Source organism: Lactuca sativa, chromosome 4, assembly GCF_002870075.4.
Source record: "Lactuca sativa cultivar Salinas chromosome 4, Lsat_Salinas_v11, whole genome shotgun sequence".
NCBI lineage: Eukaryota > Viridiplantae > Streptophyta > Magnoliopsida > Asterales > Asteraceae > Lactuca > Lactuca sativa.
In genome coordinates, this window is record NC_056626.2 from 384,425,487 (window position 1) to 384,448,742 (window position 23,256).

Genomic DNA, 23,256 nt, shown 5'->3' on the forward strand with positions numbered 1-23,256 from the left:
TGCCATTTCTTGATCGGAAAAATAGGCTCAAGTATAATAATCTGTCACTACGATTTTGACTAGGCATATTTTTATACTTCTAGTTGACTTCTTTCTGCGAGATACCCTAGTTAGAACAATGAATTTAAGGCAAGAGATGTATGCAAGCCAGTTGCTAGAAATCTCAAATGCTAATAACCCGCCAGTCGGATCAAGCAACAAATGATAGAGCAGAGGGACCAGCTCAATCGACTGATCAGTGATCCTTGGGCCCACCTAACATTGATGTCCTTAAAATGAAATAGGGAATTGGTTGATCGGAAAGCTCTTGAAGGAGTAGGGCCTTCCATACAATTTTGAGGAAACATACAAAAAACTAAACCGTAATTTAGTAGAACACATGCTTGAAGTATGGAAATTGTGTGCCCTCAATGCCATTGAAGAAAAAAGAAACGAGGTTACTCAAGTGGGGTGCAGAAATTAGTTAAAATTGACAATACCTATAACATCTAGAAAAGGTTTCTATCATAATATATTATATGAGCACCCGAGACCTTGTAAAAGATTTATTTATTTATTGCCTCAAAACATGACCGTTGAGCTAACAGGTCGGGCTATAATGGGCTATATCGGGCCTATTAGAAAAACTAATCGTGATAAAACTTTTAGGAAGATTAGGAGATTAAGGTAATTATAATAACATTTTCACATCAAAGGGAATGCTTGAATACCTTGTAATATTAGCTTTGTGCTAGCTTTGTTTTAATAAAATATCTTGCTGTTATAAAACAAATTATTAACATTTTTCTTACATCAAAATCTTAGGAAGTCAAATTTTTGATAAATGAAAATGAAACTAAAAAAAAACAAATAAGGACAAGGAGAATCTCAATTCTAGATTGAGCCATTGGCCAAATTTTCATCAAAGTACTCTCTTTTTGGGAAGTGGTGTAGTAATTGAAAAGCAGTTTGTGTGTTAAATCGGTACACATTCGTGCAGGATACAGCCCCGTTAGTTCAGGGGTACTGTCCTGTCAATGTTCCCTGTCTTTTTCGTTTGGATGCTTTGAGCAAGCTGAGCATAATGGGTAATCTAAAAAGATATCAATCATTTACTCATCTCATAACTCTAAAAATCAATCAAAATTATAATCATAAGGGCTATGAAATTTTAACATCCTAAAACGGAACAAATAATAGTGTAAATCTTTTTCTTGCTCTACTTTATAATTATTACAATCTTGTTAAGATTTTTCTTGTTCCAGTTTGTATCTATCCTAACTCATTAGGATTTTCTTGCTCTAGTTTATATAAAAACAAAGGTAACAAACCCCCATGAATCATATTATAACGGGATAAAAAAAATGCAACAGTTTATATCTATAATAATTCATCGATCAATTTAATATCAACAAGAGCTCAAATGAACGTTGATCACAAGCCGAGTTCTGTGATGGAATCTAAAATGCAACAGTCCAAACGAATTTTGCTATCTCAACTCTCATTTTCAACTTTATATTAGTTATAGAACTCGTGCAAAAGCTTATCATGTTCTCCTTTACCCTGAATATGACATAACACTCCCCTTATTGGCCGAAAAAAAAAAAAAAAACAAGTGCAAACCCGTGAATTTTTTGGGATGCATAAACTGGAAATTATAAGAGTGATACCGAAAGAAAAGGGAAAACAGAAGAAATTACGGCTAAAATTGGATTGTTGAGATACTTTTTAGCTTTTTAAATATCAACAATATCTTGATCAGTAAGGAGAAGGGCTTATCTCTCTCGATAATTTCTTGCATGATTTGAGTGTAGCATGTGGACCCATAAATGTTAATGTATTGGTATAGCTGCATCATGTTCCTGGTCAATTTCTCTTTTTTTATGTTTTTTCTTTTTGAACTTTTTAAAAGACACACCACTACAAATTTTCCTTTGCTTTGAGACACTCTTAAAGACTAAGAGATGCATACTATTTTAATTGGCTACATGAGTACCTTTATACCCTAAACTCTCATAAGGGTAAGACAACGCATTAAACAAGCAAAATATAAAAGTAGAGCAACACAAGAAAAGAAAAGGAGCATGGCATTTGATCAAATTGAGGACAAGACAAGAAAGATCGGTAGATCGGTCTTTATCTGTCCAATGATACTTTTGACCATTTGGTCCAATCAATACGTGTTAGGAGGATGGCATATCACTCCAAGTTCTACTTGTTGATGCAACTTTTAGTTCTTATCATTATTGATTTAGTGGAACATAGTTAATTTGTGTATAATATGTTTTTCATAGTAATGCATAATAGTTGCTAACACTTTCTAGTCAACCTTTGTTATAAATATTGGCTCAAGGGGCCATGAGAAACAGTTGTCTAGCTACTTGGTTACATAAATTAACCATACTTAGGAGACGATATTATCTGATAATATATCACATAATAACTCATGGGCTTTAGCATTGCAAATTAAATATAAAAGGGTTGCTTTTTTTTATAGAAAAGCTAATCATTCGCTATCAAGGATTAATTTAATAAATAATGGCCAAGAAAGACCTACTTTTACCATAATGTGCCACTGATTGGTGGCTAACTGCGTCACACACAGAGCTGCGAGTCCTGAAAAGCAAGAAACAGTAGAGAGGGATATATTTAGTTTAATACTCTTACCTTTCCATAAGAAATAGCTTTTTCATCAAAAAGTTACGAATTTAGAAATTATTGTATCCTATTGATTTCTAAATTGGCACAAACTCATCAGTTTTTGAAGGAAATGATAAACAAAGAAGATACACATACCTTATCAGATTGTCTCTTCAACCTGCACTTCCCACTAAAGCTTAGTAAGGATGTTCTCGGTTTAGACTCGAAACTTATAAGCCCGCATATTTATTGCGGTTTGTGTAGTTTGATAAACATTGTATGTAGTTTGATAAACAACGTGCCCTTCGATTACAACAAGAGAAAACGACGAGTATGAAGGTAGAACAACTCGTCTGCTAGAGGTCACACACACAGGGTCGTGTGCCTCTGATCTTGTCATTAGGGTTGGGAAAGAAGCCACAGTCGGCGGCAATCGGTTGGATTCCAGTCAACTAGGAAGAAACCCGGTGGGTTTAGGTTAAGTACGGGAGGGCATCATATTATGTAATGTTTAATTTGACTAATTTGTAGGCTGATTTTTCCCCTAAGTAATCTAATGTGTAATTCCAATTATACTAATTTTTTTTTTGTATTTTTGTTCCATTTTAATCTAATTTATTCATTTAATAATTTTACAGTTATAAATTTTGTTCAATGACTTGGTTAGATGGTGTTGGTTTTATATATATATATATATATATATATATATATATATATATATATATATATATATATATATATATATATATATAAACAAACAAACATACATACATACATACATACATGATGAATATGTAAACGAAGTTTCAGTTGTTGGGGCTCATGTTTAGTCTCGCCTCTGTATTTGAGCGCCAGGTTGTTTGCATCGGCGGTTGGCCATAGATCGGTTTTCCAGTTATCAGAGAGACGGTGAGAAAATGGGGAGGTACCCGCAGGATCAAATCTTTAAGGGTTTTGTGAACGTAGGTGTCAAATGGGGCGGCCTTGTCTGCCTGGAAGTCAGACATGATCGTATAACTATCAATATATGGACGAAGGAGTTATCTATTCTTGAGGTAGGCTTGTCGCGATGTTCTAGTGTGAGCTATTTGTCGAATTACGTATTCTTTTTCCGAATGCATTGAATCAGCAGTTAGGTTTGAAGAAGTGACCATGCAGAGCATTATTATAGTGTTGCAACAAACACGGTTTTGACCTTTGGGAGTTTTCGCTCAGTTTTGGCATGCGTGCGAGGTCTGGGAAGCCTGGTGAATGTTGTTGCAAGTTCCAACAATTCAGTATGTCAGCGACTTGTATAGAAGGTAGTAGACTTGGGAAGAACCCACAAGGGTTCGGAGGGTGTTTAAGAGTAATATGTAAGGATAGATTTTGAGGACAAAATCAAATTTAAGTGGGGATAGTTGTAGCACTCATTTCCTAGAATGGATCAGTTAATGATGTAAAGGAGTCAAAGGTATTGTTTTTTAGGAAAACCAAATGTCATGACGTGACATATGGAGTGTCACGATATGGCCTGCAAGATGAAGAACATGTTTGTCTCGGACGGACTCCACAACATGATATGAAGGGTGTCATGACGTGGCGGCTGTTTTAGCCCAAGCCGATAATTTTTAGGGTTTTCTCCAAATTTAAGCCCCTAAACTCAAGGTTTAGGTCATCCTCCTCAGCCTCCAACCCTTTCAACAAAACCCTAGCATCCATTGTTGAAAACCTTGAGCCATTGTTGGTGTTTTGGTGTTTTAAAGGAGAAGGAGGCACGCTTGGTGTATAGATCTAGCTTGCAAGCCCCATCATCATCTTCTATCTTATACTATAGACCCTTGTAAGTGTTCAAGATCCAAGATTTATTGTTCTATGTTTCTAGATATACGTTTTTGTCCTTTTCTTTCAAGGATGAGCTACTTGGAATGGTGGGATTTCATAAAGTTAGCAAATTTATGGGTCTTTAAGGCCCCGTAATGAACATAAGTTTCAAATATGAGGTTTGTTGGTGTTTTGAGCCCCATGCATGAGATTCTTACTCCATTTTTTACCTAGCTTATGCTCTAGACTTGCATTGTACATGCATGGATGAAAAGCATCAATGTTTAGATGGTATTGGATGTTAGGAAGCCTTGTGGAAGGAAAGGGTGTATGGCTTAATGGATTGAGAGAAGAATCCATTATGTTGAGAAAGCCTAGTTTCCATGATGTTGCAATCTGCTCGTCACGATGTGGCAACTGGGGGTTTCTCGACTGTTTTGGACGGACTCTATCACGAAGTGATGGCATGACCATTACGACGTGATGGTGGCTTTGACTGTGACTGAGTTGTTCATAATTAAATTTTTGGATCGGAATTGAGTTCGTTAGCCACGACGTGGCCATGGACTGGCCACGACGTGGAAGGCAGCTGATGATGATTTTGACCGTTGAATTTTTTACTTTTGTTGACTTTTAGGAAAATTGCTAATCTTTGAGTATGGGTGAAATTTGGACCTTAGATAATTTGATATGTGTGTTGTAGCACCGGTTTCCAAAATTTTCAAGCTATGATTATTCTACTGCGAGAGTGATGTGAGTCTTCTCACTATATTATATAGGACGTTAGTTGCCTTTGTAATACTTGCATGGAATACCAAGATGTGGCTCCTGACATATGTATGAAAGATCGGGATCTAACTCTTGGCAATTTTATGTAAGACCCAACATTTGTTTGTAGGATGTTAGTTGTATGTGTGATGCTTGCATGGAATACCATGATATGGCTCCTAGCACATGTATGTAAGACCAAGATTTGGCTCCCTGCGTTGTAAGGAAAGAGCATGATTTGGCTTATGGAAGATAGTGACTGTAAGACTATGATTCGGCCCATAGGATTCATTATCTTATGTATGATATGTGGTATTTTAGGGAACTCACTAAGATTTGTGTTTGCAATTTATGTTTAAAATGTTTTCAGGTGCTTTTGGTTCCAAAGGGAAGGCTTTGACTTGATCGCACTGCATCCCCTGGAGATTTATTACTCATTGGTTGTTTTTTATTTTACTCGGATGTTTTGAGAGAATTGTTACTTTGATTGTCTTTTGGAACAAATGAATGAATGGTTTGACTTATTTAAAAAATATTTTTTTCACTTGGTATTTTTGGGACGCTACAAACAACAATAAAAGTTATTTCAATTGCTACAAAGTTTAACATCCCAAAAATTATGAGATAAGAATTTCATTTTTAATTCAACCAAAAAATTAATTATCTTTAAGTTAAACATTCATTGTCCTTTTTCTAAATATTCAAATGTACGTTATAAGAAAACAATTATCAGAGTACACTCCCAAAATCATCATAATGTGGAACATGGGTGGATGCGTTGCGATCAAGTCGGGGCCTTCCCTTTCGAACCGGAAGTACCTGAAACCATAACCATAAAAAAACGTAAGCAGAAAATTTAATGAGTTCCCCAAAATACCACATACCATACATACCATTAGGCCCAACCTGCACATTCGGTCCAACCCATCAAAATGCTCCTAGACCTGCCAGATCAATGGGCCCAGCCCAATCATACAAATGCAAAAGTCAAAAATACAGTTAGCACCTACCTAACATACAATGGGCCTAGCCCTTCCTGATCCTTGGGTCTAGCCTAACATACAAATGGGCCTAGCCTGTCATATAATAGGCCTAGCCCAGCATACAAATAGGCCTAGCCTAACATCCATGCAAATGTGAAAAGACATCTAACATATCAAAATCTAGTAGGGCCGACATTGGTGCCTTCGACCCATGAGAATAGTGAGGAGACTCACCTCAACCCACTGATAATCAAATAATTGATCAGGTCGCTGAACCAGATAACCTCGCACCAACAAACAATAAATACAAATCAATAATTAACTCGATAACCCAAAATCCGAGGCCCACTCCATAAACCAACTTCGTAAAGGGTAAAAGACCATTTTACCCATTTCTTACTTATCCCAAAATCAAGGCCCAACCCAAATGCACAAAAAGCCCAAATCCCAAAATGGAAACCCAAAGCCCAATATGGCCCAACTTCCGAATTGGGCCCGAAAACCTATCATGAGACCAATACCAAGCAAGCCCATAGTCTAACCATGGCTCAAAGTCAGAAGTCCAATGGTCTAACAAGGCCCAAACTCTAAAAGGCCCAAATATGACATACTGGGGAGTACGCCCCATGTACTCAACCATGAAACACGATGTACAAACAGTTGATGCATAATCACCCATTATGCTGAGCGTACTCCTGTGTACGCCCAACATACTCATCAGAAAGCCAGAAGTATTAAAAAGCTCTTAATGGGTTAAGTCAAGTTGTAAAAAAACATATATCTGATCCCTAGGCAAGGTCTTAACCAGTAAAGTTGCCATTTGTACTCTCTTACTTGCCTTAATGGGACTCAACACTTAAAATGAGCTTAAATAGGGTCTTAATACTTGCATGAACAAAAGTCTTCCATAAATTTTGCATTTTTATGATCAAGGGACCTTATTGGAGCCTAGATCTAGCATCCATTACTTCTTTAGTAGATCGAAAGCTCATCTTCACTTTAAAAGACTCAAAAATACCCAAGAAACACCATAAAGTAGATCTAACAACTAGACAGGATGAGTATTTTTGAGTCAAGCCACTCCTCCAAGTGTTCTTCTTCTTCTTTTTTACCATAAAACACACACAAATCACTTTCCAACCTCAAAAACCACCACAAGCTCTTAGGGTTTCGAATATAGGGTTTAAAGGGATGGAGGTTGAGAATAATAGGGTTTGGTGTTGAGTTAAGGAGCTTAAATAGGGTCAAAGGCCCTAAATTAGGGTTTGCATGAAACTGGAGTACACCATACGTACTCTTAGTATGCCCAGCGTACTCCTACTGATGCCCATGATCCTTCTGCCTAGTACACCTAGCGTACTCCCTACGTACGCCCCGCATAGTAGGGTTAGCCTTAAACCCTACCAACTTCTGAAGGCTATAACTTCTTCGTTATAACTCTGTTTCCAACGATCCTTATATCTACGAAAAGGTAACGAGAAGCTCTATGCTTCTATAAACTCATACTTGCCATAAAACTTCCAGAACTAAAAAACCAATTTCCATAAAATCCTGAACTGACACTTTACCGATATACCCCTTGGCTCCAAAACTCAAACCAAAATCCCGAATCATCTAAATTACATTACCCACACCCAAATGAATCTAAATATCTCTTTTCCAAATGACCTAAGCCTTATGATACCCGATCTTCGGTTCACCGCCCCACATTAGGAAACGATTCAGAATAGGGCGTTACAGCTCTCTTACTTAAATTAGATTTCGTCCTCAAAATCACTCTTTACCACCCTCCTGGGAACCAACATTCCACATAAAACCTTCTAGTGCTGAACAATCACTGCTCCTTTAACTGACGAACCAATACAATATTGCTAAAAAATTTAGAATCCCCTAACTTGCCTGATCTCCACACAAGTGGAACCAATCCAAAATACAATCACGAGAGCCTTTTTCTACCATCAGAATTGAAAACATTCTTTTGGCCCTTAACCCTTCAACTGATGCCCTTGGCATACAAATTCCTTAATACATAACTTGCTGAAATGAAGACCTTACACATATATGTTAGATTATGTGTCTAAGATTATAACTATAATTAGTATATATACTTGAATTGATAGTAGCACAGTTCTTTTGGGTTGCCCTCATACTAGCAACTAGACATGATGAGTTTTGGAGAAAAAGGTTGAATTTATTATTTGATTAATAAATTAAAGTAAATGATTTATTAATGTATTATGAATATATTAATTAGAATTTTCATCCAAAGGCCTTAGATAGGAAGTCCACAGGCTGCTTAGGCTGTAAGCTAAGGAATTAGGGTTTCCTCCTTAAAACCCTAGTATTGGCTCTAAGCTACCTCATCTATATAAAGGTATGTACCCCTTCATAATTTTGGCCACTCTTAACCCTAGAAGAATAGTCGAATTTCTTAATCCTTCTCCTCCTCTCTCCTCTCGCATCCTCTTGCTTATTGTGGGTGTGAACCATTAGAGGTGTTACACTTGTGACACTCGATCTCAAGCTTCAAGAAGTCTTGGATTCACATTGTTATTACTACATAACAATTACATGTATGTTTACTATCTTTCTTATATATTTCAAAAATAGTGTATGCCTCCTAGGGTTTTCCTTTTTTGATGTTCAATACTCGTATGTTCAATTAGAGAAAAAATAGATCCAAGAATATTATGGTTGCATGCACACATAGGGATTGTTTGTTATACTCAAAACTCATCAGTGGTATCAGAGCCTTGGCTTGTTTTCTATTGAATTTGAATGCAATTAGTTAAACTTGATCAATTAGAGTTTACTACAAATAAACCCTTTACACTTAGGGTTTTCGCAAATTAGGGTTTCCTAACCCTAGATTTCAAAATTTTGGAAAAGGGTTTTAACCCTTTCCTTTGTCCTTCAAGTTTTGAAAATTAGGGTTTCTTAACCCTCTATATTTTCGAAAATATGGCAAGGATTGAAATACTTGCCTTCCTCCCCAAGTTTTGTGATTTTCGAAAATTAGGGTTCATCATAGTGTTTTCTTATTTTTGGTAATTATCTATTTATGTGATTTATTTGGATAATTACAAATTTTGAATATCCCTCCCATGTTTTTCGAAAATTAAGGGAGAGGATTAGGTTAAATTATTTTGATTAATTTAATTGGATAATCCTCAAATGATTTAATAAATTAATTAAAGGTTTAATTAATAGATAATTATTAAATCAATCTCTTTTAGATTTAATTAAATTGTTTTAATTTCGAAATTTAAAAAATTATAAAACCCTAGTATTTTGAAATGTTTAAAATACACATTATACTATATGTAAAATTAAATGTTTAATATTTACTATATGTATAAGAAAAGTCAGTCGAACTGCTAGTACGCCTCATTCACGAAGTCGATCTATAAGGGGGTATAAGGAAACTGCCTATAAAATGGTAGTTGAATAGGTGTCCACTCTTACCCACCACTTCCTTGATTGGTGGAGGGTCGTTAGCCGAACGGGTTTGATAGGACAAATAATTCTCATTAATAAGTATAATGAAATTGTAAAGTAACTAAATGCTTTTATAAAATTCTCAATCTTAGTTACTTTAGGAAAAATGTGATTTGATGCTAATCCATGAAATTGCACATTGCATTTTATATAAGTCGTTAATGGAGTGTGTGTGGTTAACTGGCACACTAATATGGACTAATAAAGGGTGGAAATGGGTGTCTTGTAAATTATCATTGATTGATGGAGCGCATGTGGCTAATCGGCACATTAATTAGATGATAAATGACATCGAGAGTACCAAGCTAATTTGCATAGTTATTCACATCTTATTTCTGATCATCGGTATCCTAGTCACAAATGGAAGAGCATAATCGAGATTAAACATGTCATTGAATAGTTCAATGAATCTCAAAACATCTATGAATTTTATTAGAACCCTAATTCGTTTAAATTTTGTTTTTCATGGTGAAATTGGTAAATCGTCATTTACCTACCTTTATTTATTTCACAATTAGATTATGGCATCCCTTTTCTAAGTTGTGAAATATCTACTTGGATCCTAGCCTTAATATTTTATTTGCATGTTATATTGAGGAATATTCTAATCTAACCAAAACTTGTCCTTCTTCCTTTCTAGATGTCACCTCCCAACGATACTTCTGGTTCCTCCTTCAACAACTTCTCACTCTTGAACATCTACTCGAGTGTTACCTTTGATGGCACCAATTATAATGATTGGATGTGAAACATCAAGATGGCTCTACGTTTCAAGGACAAGGAGTATGTGCTCGAAAAGGAACTTCTCGAGATCGATGGAACAAAAGCTACTCCTCAAGAACTAGTTGAGTATAGTATACACTACAATGATGCTATCAAAGTGGCATGCATCATGGTGGCTACTATGACTCCTAAGCTACAAAGGTTTTATGAGGATTACTGGTTGTATGAGATGAACAAGGACTTGGTGGAAAAGTACCACCAACGAGCTCGTCAAGAGAAATATGATGTAGTAAAGTCCCCCATCACCAGCAAGATGAAAGACGGAGAGTCTGTCAGCAGCCACTTGTAACGAATGCAACGATACGTGGAACGCTTGGTGAAGCTAAATGTGAACTTTGATGAGGAATTGGCTATTGATATAGTCTTAAACTTATTGCCTAGTTGTTATGATCAGTTTATCATGACTTATCATTTAAACAACCAAGAGACCACATTGGCTCAACTTCAGAACCTACTACGAACTGCTGAAAGCAGAATGACGAAAAAAAGTGTTGCCTCCACTCCTGCTGCTGTTGCTCCTATCTTGGCCATTCGATTGTTGGGTTTTGAGCACTCTAACACTGCTAAGTGTACATGCAAGCCTAAATACCTTGGATCTATGTTTTCTCTATTATACAAGCAAATATGAATATTCGAAGGTATTACCCTAACTAGCATACAATCTTTTGATACTTGAATAATAAACTAGATAGAAATACATACCTTGTTGATGTAGCTTAACTCCATGAAGCTTGAGATCCTAGTACCCCAAGTGTGACACCTCAAATGGTTCACACAACATCAAATGCACTTGGAATAACTTAGAGAGAAATAATACACTTCATGAAATCGGCTAGCCCTCACCATTCCCTCATAGTCTTTCTTGGTCGCCGATTTTGACAAGAATAAGATGCTTATATAGTGTGTCGCAATTAGGGTTACTCCATGTAAACCCTAATTGTCATGGCCTATCATTTCCATGATCCATGGGTACAAAAACACCATGGAGCATCCTATGGGTTTTAGCCCAACTTGATAATCCATGGAGCATTAGCCCACTATACAAGTATGGATGATTTACACAATCAACCCATATATTTAATTAGTCTCCTTTTGATCACTTAATTAATTCCAAATTAATTCTTGATCAATACTAATTAAATAATCTTATTAATATATTAGAACTTATAATATATTACCAAACCTTAAGTGTTATTTCTCTCATTTTAGTCTATCCAAATGCATGATGCCATGCAACCCAAATGGACCATGCCGAGTTGGGTCAAGTACATACCAATTATAGTTATGGACTTAGACACTAATCCAACATCGACAACGAAAGGGGAAGAAGAGGAAGGGCCCTACTAAATAGAATTGGAAGGGAAAGTCCTAGGTTGGGTCCTCAAGTAATGAACCCAAAGGAAAAGCCAGTTATGACGCTCCTCCCGCCTCTGATCCTAAAGAGGCTACTTGCTTTTACTGCCATGAGAAAGGGCATTGGAAACGAAGTTGCCCTAAATACTTGCACGACATAAAGGATGGCAAAGTAAAGCCAACCTCAGCAGGTATTTACACTGTCGTATCTAAAAACTCATCATATTCTTATTCTTGGGTCCTTGATACAGGATGTGGTTTTCACTTTTGTTCTGATTTGCAGGGGCTAAGAAAAAATGAGGATGTGGAGCATGGGAGAATGAACCTAATCATGGGCAATAGGAGATCACCAATTGTTACCAAGATTGGAGTTTATAACTTAGTGCTTAGTAGTGGGTTATGTTTAGATTTGAATAATTGTTGCTACTTGTCAAAGATGACACGAAACATCATTTCATTTTGTGCTTTATATAGACAAAATTTTAGATATTCTTTTGATAATGAGACTGGATCTATTTATGCTTATAAAAGTGGTGTATTTTATTTTGATAATAAGGTTCATTATCAAAATGGATCTATAAACAAGGTTTTAGATATTTTTTGATAATGAGAATGGATCTATTTATGCTTGTCCCAAAACCAAGGCCCAACCCAAATGCACAAAAATCCCCAATCCCAAAATTGCAACTCAAAGCCCAATATGGCCAAACTTCATAATGTCACACCCCCAAACCAGAATGGCAGAAATGTTCGGGGGCGGAGGACGTCATGTACAGTATCATAACAATGCATAATAGTAAAACAAGAAATAACATCCATTGTATTAATAATATAGTTAATACGTGTGTGTTCTTTGTATAGTTATATGACACCAAAAATGTATAACAAAAATAAAAGACGAGTCTTAAACATGCTCCGTCTTCTCAAAACCTGATCCAGTGTACCTGTCTACTGGTTCCCTGAGAATACAAGTTATTTTGAAAGAGAGTATCAACATTTAAGTTGGTGAGTTCATAAGTATTTTAGTGTCAAGTGTTTGCATTTGTTTCATGAAAATTTTTGTAATTGTTCAGTGAAAATGTTTGTATACTTCCCAGAAAATCCTATATTTTCTTCTAAAAATGAAAAGTAGTCTTTTACCCAAGACCCAATTGTTTGTATGTTTGTTTTCTTGTAATAATGTTAAATGTATGTTTGTACTTGAAATAGTATAAAATGTATGTTTCCATATTTGTAAACTATCTTTACTAGAAAAATAGTATGCATTTCTCATATGAGAATATCACCGTATGAATGTAATGGAAAATGAAGATTTACAATAGTATTATGAAAATACACTACTGATGCATTAACCGTCTTGTAACCAAACTGGTTAATTAAGGTTAAAATGTGATTAAGTTTATAACCATGCTTGATTGACTAGTATAAAACATGACATTCTTCAGGTGTCGAAAATGATATGACATTTGTCACCCGTAGACCTGTAGGTCCCACTGTAGCTAGCAGCAAGGTGTGGGATGGTCAGTCCCGTATAGATCTATACACAAACTCACGCTCTCCCTCCAGGAGACTCTGGTTACAAAAGTAACTTAGCAAGAATATTGCTATGCCATGAAATAGTATCTCACATTTTAGTTATCTCGTTCTCGTGTAGTATGTAAGTTCATTTTTTTTCTTGTAAATGAATAGTATACTTTGTAATGAATAGTAATGGTATGTATGTATTGTTTCTCTGTTCTAGAAAATAGTATGTATTGATCCTCTAAAATATAGCTATTATAGTTTACTAGTATGTTTGTTTGAACTGTAAATGATTTGGAGAAAAGACTCAATTGCCCAATATGTGCAACTGAGTTAAGTATGTTCTTTGAAAATGGGGTTTAATATTCATGTATATATTTAGCAAGTATAATTATGATTTAACCGACAGTCAGACTAGTGATCCTACCCTAAGCCCACAACCAAACAAGGAGCATGAGTTACAGTATTTAGCAATAGTCCTAAGTCCGTTAAAGCATACTTATACATAAATATATAAATGAATATGATTTTGATATAAACAGAAATCTAAAAATAGTTTAAAAGAGTTTTAAAAGATTTTGACAATATTTAAGCATAAGAAATCCGTTTGTTTGTTTGTTTCCACATGTAAATGTTTAACACAATTAAATTGTGTTCTACTTGTATTCCCCCCTAAAAGCATTTAAAAAGGTAAATTGTAGGGGTATGAACTCACCTTATGTGAGTGATTTGTTTGAATGTTCGATATAGGATGATTGTTTCCACAAGATAGATTCTGAGGCAAACAAGTCCTAAAATGCATTTCACGTAATATATATGTATACAATTAGTGAATGGAATCATAAGAATGATAAGGAATTGTACTAAATTTTAAGTTTTACATACAAATAAGAGTGTTAGAAGCAATTTCGGAAGGCTGATTTGAGTTTACCGTCAGCCTTGAGTTTACGGCCCAAGAAGATCTTGGTTTTCTTGGTGAAACCAAGAAGATTCAAGGGTTTGCGGCCCAAAATATGAAGATGGGAAGATGATTGGTTGACGAAATGAAGAACACTTGGTGTTCTTGGCAAGATACTATGAAGATTCAAATGATGGTGGATGATAGTTGAGAGGAAATGAGGGGTTTACGGTTGGTGTTTGTTTAAAGAAAAGTGTGTTTATGGCTAAAAGGCTAGAAGTTATGAGGATTTTACCGTCCAGTCCTTATATAGGGTCCAAACTGATGGGACACATGCATTGGTTCTCGCACCGAAGGGATAAGACCGAAGTTTGCGGTCCAAGGGAGTTTTCGGCTGCGAAACATTTGCGGCTGCAAACCGTTTCCGGTCCGAAGTCTTAGGCTATGCGAGGGTTCTCGGTTTTAACAATTCACTGCCATTTTAAGCAACACTTCTAATTAAAGGTTTTAAACACATATAGAATTTAAATCTAACTTAATAAGATAGATCAAAATAAGAAGTTTGACTTTTACAATAATGAAAATAATGGGTTGTCACACATAATTAGACCCAAAAACTATCATGGGACAATACCATGAAAGTCCACAGTCTAACCATGCCCCAAAGTCAGAAGTCCAATGGCCTAACAAGGCCCAAATATGATATACTGGGGAGTACGCCCTGCGTACTCGAGACGTACGCCCCACGTACTCAGTCATGAAGCACGATGTACAAACGATTGATGTGAAACCACCCATTACGCTGAGCGTACTCTTGTGTACGCCCATCATACTCAGCAGAAAGCCAAAAGTCTCAAAAAGCTCTTAATGGGTTAAGTCAAGTTGTCCAAAACATAGATCTGGTCCCTAGGCAAGGTCTTAACCAATAAAGTTTCCAACTTTTCTCTCTTACATGGCTTAATGGGACTCAATACTTAAAAAGGAGTTTAAATAGGGTCTTAATACTTACATGAACCAAAATGTTCCATAAAGTTTGCATTTTATGAACATGGGACCTTATTGGAGCCTAGATCTAGCATCCATTAATTCTGGAGTAGATCAAAAGCTCATCTTTACTTTAAAAGACACAAAAATACCCAAGAAACGCCATAAAGTAGATCTAACATAAATAATCATCAAGGTATGAGCTTTTTACCTTAAAAAACATGCAAATGAGAAGGTAATCTTGGATCTACAAGCTCAAGCCACTCCTCTAAGTGTTCCTCTTCTTCTTATACACCACAAAACACCCATGTATCACTTTTCAAGCTTAAAAATCACCACAAGCTCTTAGGGTTTCAAATCTAGGGTTTAAAGGGATGTAGGCTGAGGATAATAGGGTTTGGTGTTGAGTTAAGGAGCTTAAATAGGGTCCAAGACCCTAAATTAGGGTTTGCATGAAACTGGAGTATGTCGTGCGTACTCTTAGTATGCCCAACGTACTCCTACTGATATCTGTGATCCTTCTCTCTAATACGCGCAACGTACTCCTTATGTACGCCCCGCATACTAGGGTTAGCCTTATACCCTACCAACTTTCGAAGGCCATAACTTCTTTTTTATAACTTCATTTCTGACGATCCTTATATCTATGGAAAGGTAACGATAGGCTCTACGCTTCTATCAACTCATACTTGCCTTAAAAATTCCCGAACTAAAAAGCCTTAACTGCCACTTTGCCGATATACCCCTTGGCTCCAAGACACATACCGAACTCTCAAATCATCTAAATTCCATTACCCACACCCAAATGGATCCTAAGCCTTATGATACCCGATCTTTCGGGTCACCGCCCCGCATTAGGAAACGATTCGGAACAGGGTGTTACACAAAGTTTCAACAACGAACGTTATAAAGACGACATGTCACCATTGGGTTCCTTGTTGGGAACAATAATCAACAAACAACACAATAATATGTGAATAAAACTAACGAGTAGAAGAAATTAGCGTAGATCATACGATTAGAAGGGTCAACTAACTCAAGGATGAACTACAGAAAGATTTTACCAAAAGACTTATAGCCTAGCGATATTTGGTGTTTGTGGAAATGTATCCCTCAGCGAAAGGTTAAGGATTCAAGTCTTGTTGGAGACGAAAAAAGTAGTTTAAGTGTAGTGTAGGGAGTGTGTTGTGTGTGTTGTTCTAAAAAACTACATATAGGTTTTTTATTAATTCTAGCCCTTTGGTAAGGTTATAGATGTATAGAAAAATCTATTTATAATAACAAATTGACCTAAAAAAATGATTGTCGGCCAAACAAAAAAAAATGTCATCAACTGAATAAACTTTCTAGTCTCTGCATCGCAAACATTAAACTGCAAACCTTGCTCTCGAGCACCACAAGCATTTTCCAAGCAATGCAGACCTTGTGCTCATAGCACAGCAACGGATGAGCTACATATGTATTTCATAAATTGTAGTCGTCAAACACGTATTTTTTGCTTAAGGCTATAGATATACATGAAGATCTATTTATAATGATGAGGTGATCTAAAAATTGCTTACAAGTCAAACCAAAAAATATTATCAACTGAACGGTCTTTTTTTGGTGTCTGAACCACAAACCTTGCTCTCACACACAATAGACATTTTGCGAGAAATGTAGACCTTGTGCTCGCCACACCGTAGATCCTGGTAATTTAGTAAAGGGGAATATCATGCTCCATAACTCAATTCCTATCTAGCGACTACTTTGTCGCAATAGGGTCGATTTGTTGTGCAAATGGAGAAATAATTTCATCCTCAAGGTATTCACATGGATTATTAATATAATATATAGTGTTTAGGAACACACCATTATAAAAGGATCGAAAAGGCAGCCATAGCACACTAAGACTCTTCGACTTTGCAAGGGTTGTGAAGAAGTTATTTATGGATGTTAATTCAACAACCACCATAAAGATGATATAAAAATTGCATACCTAAAATTGAAAAAGAAAACAAAAATGTTCAATTATTTTGGAACAAAATCAAATCCAAAAAGACTACTGAATTATGTTTGAGAGAGGAACTAAGAAGTATTATTTTGTTCTCATTATAAGGTCTCGTCTCATTCTTACCCCTCCACAGTGGCCAGTGAGTCATCAGTTTCATATATAATCTTTTCCACTTATAGCAAAAGGGTTTATCTTCTCACATTTCCATTCGCTTATCTCTGCCCTATTACGTCACTACCCCTCGAAGACACACTTGACAGTAAAAAAAAATACTTAATCACCACTTTAACCTTCATTTTATAATCACATTTCTTTCGTTTGTTTAGTTTTCTATATCGTTTTCCCATAGAATTAATTATACCTCCACCTCTCTCTGTCTCCATAAGTGTGCCACTGGGAGTGATGAAAGCATGCTTTAAGCTTTAAATCCTATCCACATTAAAAGCCGTAAACCACACGTAGGCCAAAGCGTCTTGAATCAATCATGAACCATGTATTCAGTTGACCATTCTAAAAACTACGTAAACTACATATACTACGAAAATACAGCAAATAATTCAAAATTTCTCAAAAGAAAAGGGTATTTCTCATACATGTATTTGATTGATATGTTATCTCACATTTGGATATACGTTTAGCGTAAGCGAATGACACGTGGGTCTGGTATCATATCTGTATATCATACGGACATACAAGAGTAAATAATACAGGTGGGACCCGTTGGATCTTTTGGCATACTATAAAACGGCCTTCTTACCTCATGTTCTCCTTCGTCTTCCAAAACAACAACTTCAATATCTGGTTTCTCTTGGTTATAATCTTTAATCCCCACCTACTAAATTTGCCCAAGTTGGAAAAACACCCATATTCATAGACATGCAAGCCAGTGAGCCTACAGACTTCCACTACTTGGTTCCTACAAACCCTAATCCTAACACACCACATTTAGCCATGAATCTAAGCAATTCACCAACCATCCCGTTTGACGTTAACACAATGACGAACCCTTTTTACCACCTTCATATGAATCCACGCGTTCAAGATTTGAATATGCAATCTATGTATTTTGGAAGCAACTCAACATCCGATGAAGCAGATGAGCAACAACTAAGTCTCATCAATGAGAGGAAGCAGAGAAGGATGATATCTAATCGAGAGTCAGCACGTAGGTCACGCATGCGGAAACAGAAGCACCTCGATGAACTTTGGTCACAGGTTATGTGGCTTCGTAATGAAAACCATCAACTTATTGACAAACTTAATAGTTTCACTGAGACTCATGAAAAAGTTGTTCAAGAGAATACTCAACTTAAGGATGAAGTTTCTGGTTTACGTCAAATGGTTACTGATATGCAGCTTAATGGAACCTATTCTGCTTTAAGAGATCTAGATGATATCCACTGTAACGATGCTTACCTCAGACCAGAATCTTCAAACCAGTCTGGCTCAAGCTCATCAGATTTTCTTTAAAACCAGGCCATGATTGATTTCGTTTCCCTTTTTAAGCTCTAAATCGATTACTGCTTATTATGTTAACAGTAAGTGATCGGAGAGGATGTAGCATATAGTACTATAGCGTCTTTATTATTCGAAGGGGTAGCTTATGATACAATATTTATTATTGAATAGATAATAATATGTTTTCAATACGTATTCTGTAGAAGCTTATATGAAAACCCACATATATAAGATTCTAAAGCGATGAACAGGAATCAATAATTTGTGTACTATACTGATGGAAGTGCAGAGATATATGAGGGAAAGTACATTAATCGATAAAACACTGTGGCTCCCAAGAATCAACATATCAACACCAATAAAAAGCTTGACATATTCTGGAAAGTGAAGGAATCAATGAAATTCAGTGTCTGGAATTCAGCAAATCACCACAAACGAAAAAGCTCGAAGGCCATACGGATGACAGCTTAGCACTAAAAAGTGCGGTTGCTACCACAATGTTAATTTTTTACGTAAAGGCAATAATACTTGCTTACTTTTACATCTTTTTCAGTGTCAATGATATTAGCCTATTAGTTGATTAATATTTATGCAGCAAATCAATCTCCGCTGGATATTATGTAGAAAATCAAATCAGAAAAAATATTTTTTATTCTCGTTATCTTTAGATATTTAGTTTTTTTTTTTAGATTAGGGTACGTAAGTTGTTTTATAGACTAAAAATCTATAACTTTAGGCTTTTAATAAGCTTGTATGTAGAGTATATAATTAGGACTCTTGTTAAAGAGAAGACATATATACTTTTCGGGGAAAGCCTCTAACTTTGTCGATCATTCAGTATTCTACTCTATCGATCATGCTTTCCATGAATTCTTATATTCCAAATAAACTATGAACATAAATTCATTGAATCTGTTTAACGAGTCAAGGTTGTAGAAATTTTGTGGATTTGCTTTATGGGATGTTTGTAGTAAACTTCATGTGAATTCTCTATAAAAAAAAAGCCACGAGAAACAACCCCTTAATTAGAGCCACATCAACCATATATAAACCTTCATATTTTAGACCATCCACGATTTTTTTTTCTTTAGTTTTTTCATGACAAAAAACACAAAATGTAAAAGTTCAATGTATCCCCATAAAAGAAAAGTTTTTTCAATTTGATTTTTATGTTTTGTTTTTATACTTCACCTACTTGCTACAACACTCTCATATTTTTCTTTTTTCTCTAGCTTCCATCCATCTCTAATTCAATCATTTCCAACCCGTTTAATTTTAGAATTGGCTAAAAAGACACCACATTTTCCCATATAGACACCCTAATTTAATTTTTAAATATTTTTATTGGTTTAAATTATATTGTCTTCCGAAAAAGTTGATTATAACTAGTTAATTATAGGTCGACTTTTTAAAAAGTGGTCGACAGGGTGTTCAGGAGTGTCTTATTAGCAACACCCTTAATTTTTTACTTTTCATTTGTTAAACTAAATTTAACTAAATTTAAAACCAAAAAATAAAATATAAAATTTAACATAACATGTTTCCGTACTTTCTTGTTTCTTCTCAAGCACGATTCACAACATACTTCCAGCCAGATATTCATGCATATTAAAAAAAATTACATATCTTGCACCTCTATCTCCCGATTCAAGAGTTCAACTTTCTTTTGCTCGGTTTCTCGCATGATGTGCAATTTTTCATCTCGATATCTTTTCTCTCTTCTGTCGCCACTTTTCTTATAGTGTGGATGTCGAAGATTTATTGGACGATATAAACTATTTATGGTGGTTGTGGAGAAGCTTTTGGATCGTAAACACGCGTAAATGCAAATAAATAAGACCAAATCAACAATTTACAAAGAGATTTTTTTATTACAATCGGTTAGTGTACACATCAAGACAAACCCTAACATAACTTATATACTATATTATAAGATAAAAACAAATTCATACAAATCAACGAACAAATTATGCATATTAATCCTAATCACTATGACTTCATATCTGGATTTGCAGCACAAGAAAGACATTCATGCTAACATTTCAATAATTAATTGTCAGTGTTGGCACACGTTGTGGTAATATGTAATGTTAAAGTAGTTTGACACTAATCAAATTTATTGGCTCGATCTAACGATCTCTCCTAATTTGATGATGTCAAAACATACTCCAAAAATAACGTAGCAACCTATCACATCATTTCCCCAAGCTCTAACGTTCTCAACTTCATCGATTATCTCAAGCTTGAACCATTTATAATCATCCTACTTTAGTTCATCCCTTCTCTTGTTAATTTCAAAAGACAAGAGATAACAAAAACCTTCAACGACTTCTTATGCCTTACACTCTTCCCTTAGATAGAACAGATGAGAAGTAGGAGCATTAGGAATATCATATGTTCTCATGAACTATATTACTTCATTCCTGTTTCTGTAGAATATTTTGTATACATGCTTACGAATCAGCATGCACTCTTCATATTCAACACCTACTAGAAGAGATGAACTTTAATCAATGATGAACTTTAACCAACATGAGAAGAATGGGCATCAGCAGGAATAAGGTTTAAATTTTGAGCCTTATTGATCATAGATTTCAATACCATTCTTAGCTCCTAAGCATGAATCCCTTTATGCTCTTTAACAATATTAGCCATCTCGATTCACTTGTTATACCCATATTTGAAAAGGGCTGACACATTCACTTTCTTAGGGTATACACCATAATCATCTCTTCTAGCCACATCCACTAAAAGCATTTTTTTCATCTTTAAGTTTGGTGCACCCGAATTTAATAATAGGAAATATAGAATACATTCGAGTAAACACATCAACATATTTGGATAGGTCAATTTTATGGTTCACTTCTTCTAGCTTTTTCTTTTTAGGTATCAAGGACTTTTACTGCTAGATTAAATTATTATGATGTTCAACACTCCTCGTTTCTTTTCCACTTTATGAACCAAACTATCATTATGCACCTTGTACAACTAATTTTTTAGTTGGTGGTCTATCTCCCGATCTTCATTAAGTTGGGTTTGAATTAGGGTTTTGGCTTGGTCACGGTGCTGTCTCTTGGCGTTCGCAGTGCAAGCCACATTGTTAAGTAGCAACACGGTTGGTAGTTGGTTGCAACACGGTGGATACCACAACTCCAAACCTTAGATATTAGGACTAGGCCCTATATAAAGGCATAAAAATTTTAGGTTTTCTCTTGTCTTCAGCCTCCACCTTTCAGATCGAACCTTAGCTCCCCTCCCCCCTCCCCTAATTTGTGCCTCTTTGAGAGTTTGGTGGTTTTTGGAGAGATTATTGTGGAGATCAAGATTGTTGTGGTGCTTGGACTAGTTCTTTCTAGCCCAAGATTCTACCTTCTGGTCACCTCTCTATCATTATAAGATCTAAATTTCATTGATTTATTTAGTTTTATACTCGGATCTAGACTTGGGGAGAGATTTTGATCTCTTTTGGCCCTTTTTTTAGTTCTTGGATTTTTGAGAAGTCCTGAATCGTTAATTTATTTATGGGTGAATTCTAGACCTGTTAAGGACCTTTTAGAGTGCATAAATGAGATTATCAGTGTCCATGTAAAGAATTCAAGCAATTATGGGATAAAAGGAATTAGGGTTTGAGATTGGGTTTGTTTGGGTTATAAATCTGGATCAATTGGAAACTTTATCCCTTAAGTCCCTTGAGAGATTCAGATCTGAAGATTTAAGCCTTAACCTGAATAAATTAAGTGCTTAATGAAAAAAGGGTTCTGCCAGGGGGGAACGATGATACAACCAAGGATAGGTTGCGACATGATTTCTGAATGGGTTCATAACTATTTTAACACTTTGTGACTGCGATGCGACCAGACTAGCAGTTGCGGCACAAGGCTGTTGAGCATTGACTTTTTGACCAGTTTAACTTTTAGTTAAACTTGTTAGTTTTAAGATATAGGGTGAGGTTTGACATCTATTTGGTTGAGGTGGTTTGTGTAGTTGATTATGTGTGACTTTGAGTAGTTGGGATTTCATCTACTTCATTTAGGTGAGATGTCTCACTATATTACTTATGTCATATTTGGATCCCCTATGTGTTGGATGGTTGGTAATACTATGACATGTTAGTATGCTTAGCTAGACCAGTAGGGTCTTGATTATGAATTGTTGTTTAATGCTTGTTGATTGGTATGTTATGTGCTTGTTGGGTTGATAAAAAGATCAGGATAGACCACAAGCCAATCAGTACTCGGTGGGTTGATGATAAGTTTGGGACATGTCTTGAGTCAAAGAGTCCTAATGTTTTCTTATGTACATATTATGGTGATGTTTGTGATATATTAACTGATTAAGCTTTATGCTTATAGTTGTTGATTAAATATTTTCATGTACTTCTTTAGACTAAGGGAAGGACAACGCTAACTATACACACATCAATATTATGATATGAGACTTCTTCGTGATTTTGCATACTTGGGTTTTGAGTGTCAAGCAATGGTCTTCTAATTTAAATGAATATTTTGGTTAAATTATTATCTTTTAAAAATGAAAATATTGGTTTGAAAATGGGACGCTACACATCAATTTTTTTGTTAAAGATCATGAGGTGT

General features: G+C 35.6%; 1 protein-coding gene and 1 long non-coding RNA gene across 2 annotated transcripts; one reads left to right on the forward strand and one right to left on the reverse strand.

Annotated features, from left to right (window-relative positions):
* Window positions 1-2,414: 2,414 nt before the first annotated feature.
* LOC111876047 (uncharacterized) lies at window positions 2,415-3,199 on the reverse strand. Its single transcript, XR_002844886.3, has 2 exons — window positions 2,776-3,199; window positions 2,415-2,595 (listed from the first exon to the last, which is right to left on the reverse strand). It is a non-coding gene; the product is annotated as an uncharacterized LOC111876047 (long non-coding RNA).
* A 14,754-nt stretch (window positions 3,200-17,953) lies between these two features.
* LOC111876038 (basic leucine zipper 43) lies at window positions 17,954-18,852 on the forward strand. Its single transcript, XM_023872565.3, has one exon. The coding sequence runs from the start codon at window positions 18,080-18,082 to the stop codon at window positions 18,671-18,673; it is 594 nt and encodes a 197-aa protein (XP_023728333.1). The 5' UTR covers window positions 17,954-18,079; the 3' UTR covers window positions 18,674-18,852.
* The last annotated feature ends 4,404 nt before the right edge of the window (window positions 18,853-23,256 follow it).

What these genes read in the sequence shown, in the direction of transcription:
- LOC111876038 (XM_023872565.3), top strand. Translation starts at nt 18,080, where the DNA reads ATGCAAGCCAGTGAGCCTACAGACTTCCACTACTTGGTTCCTACAAAC.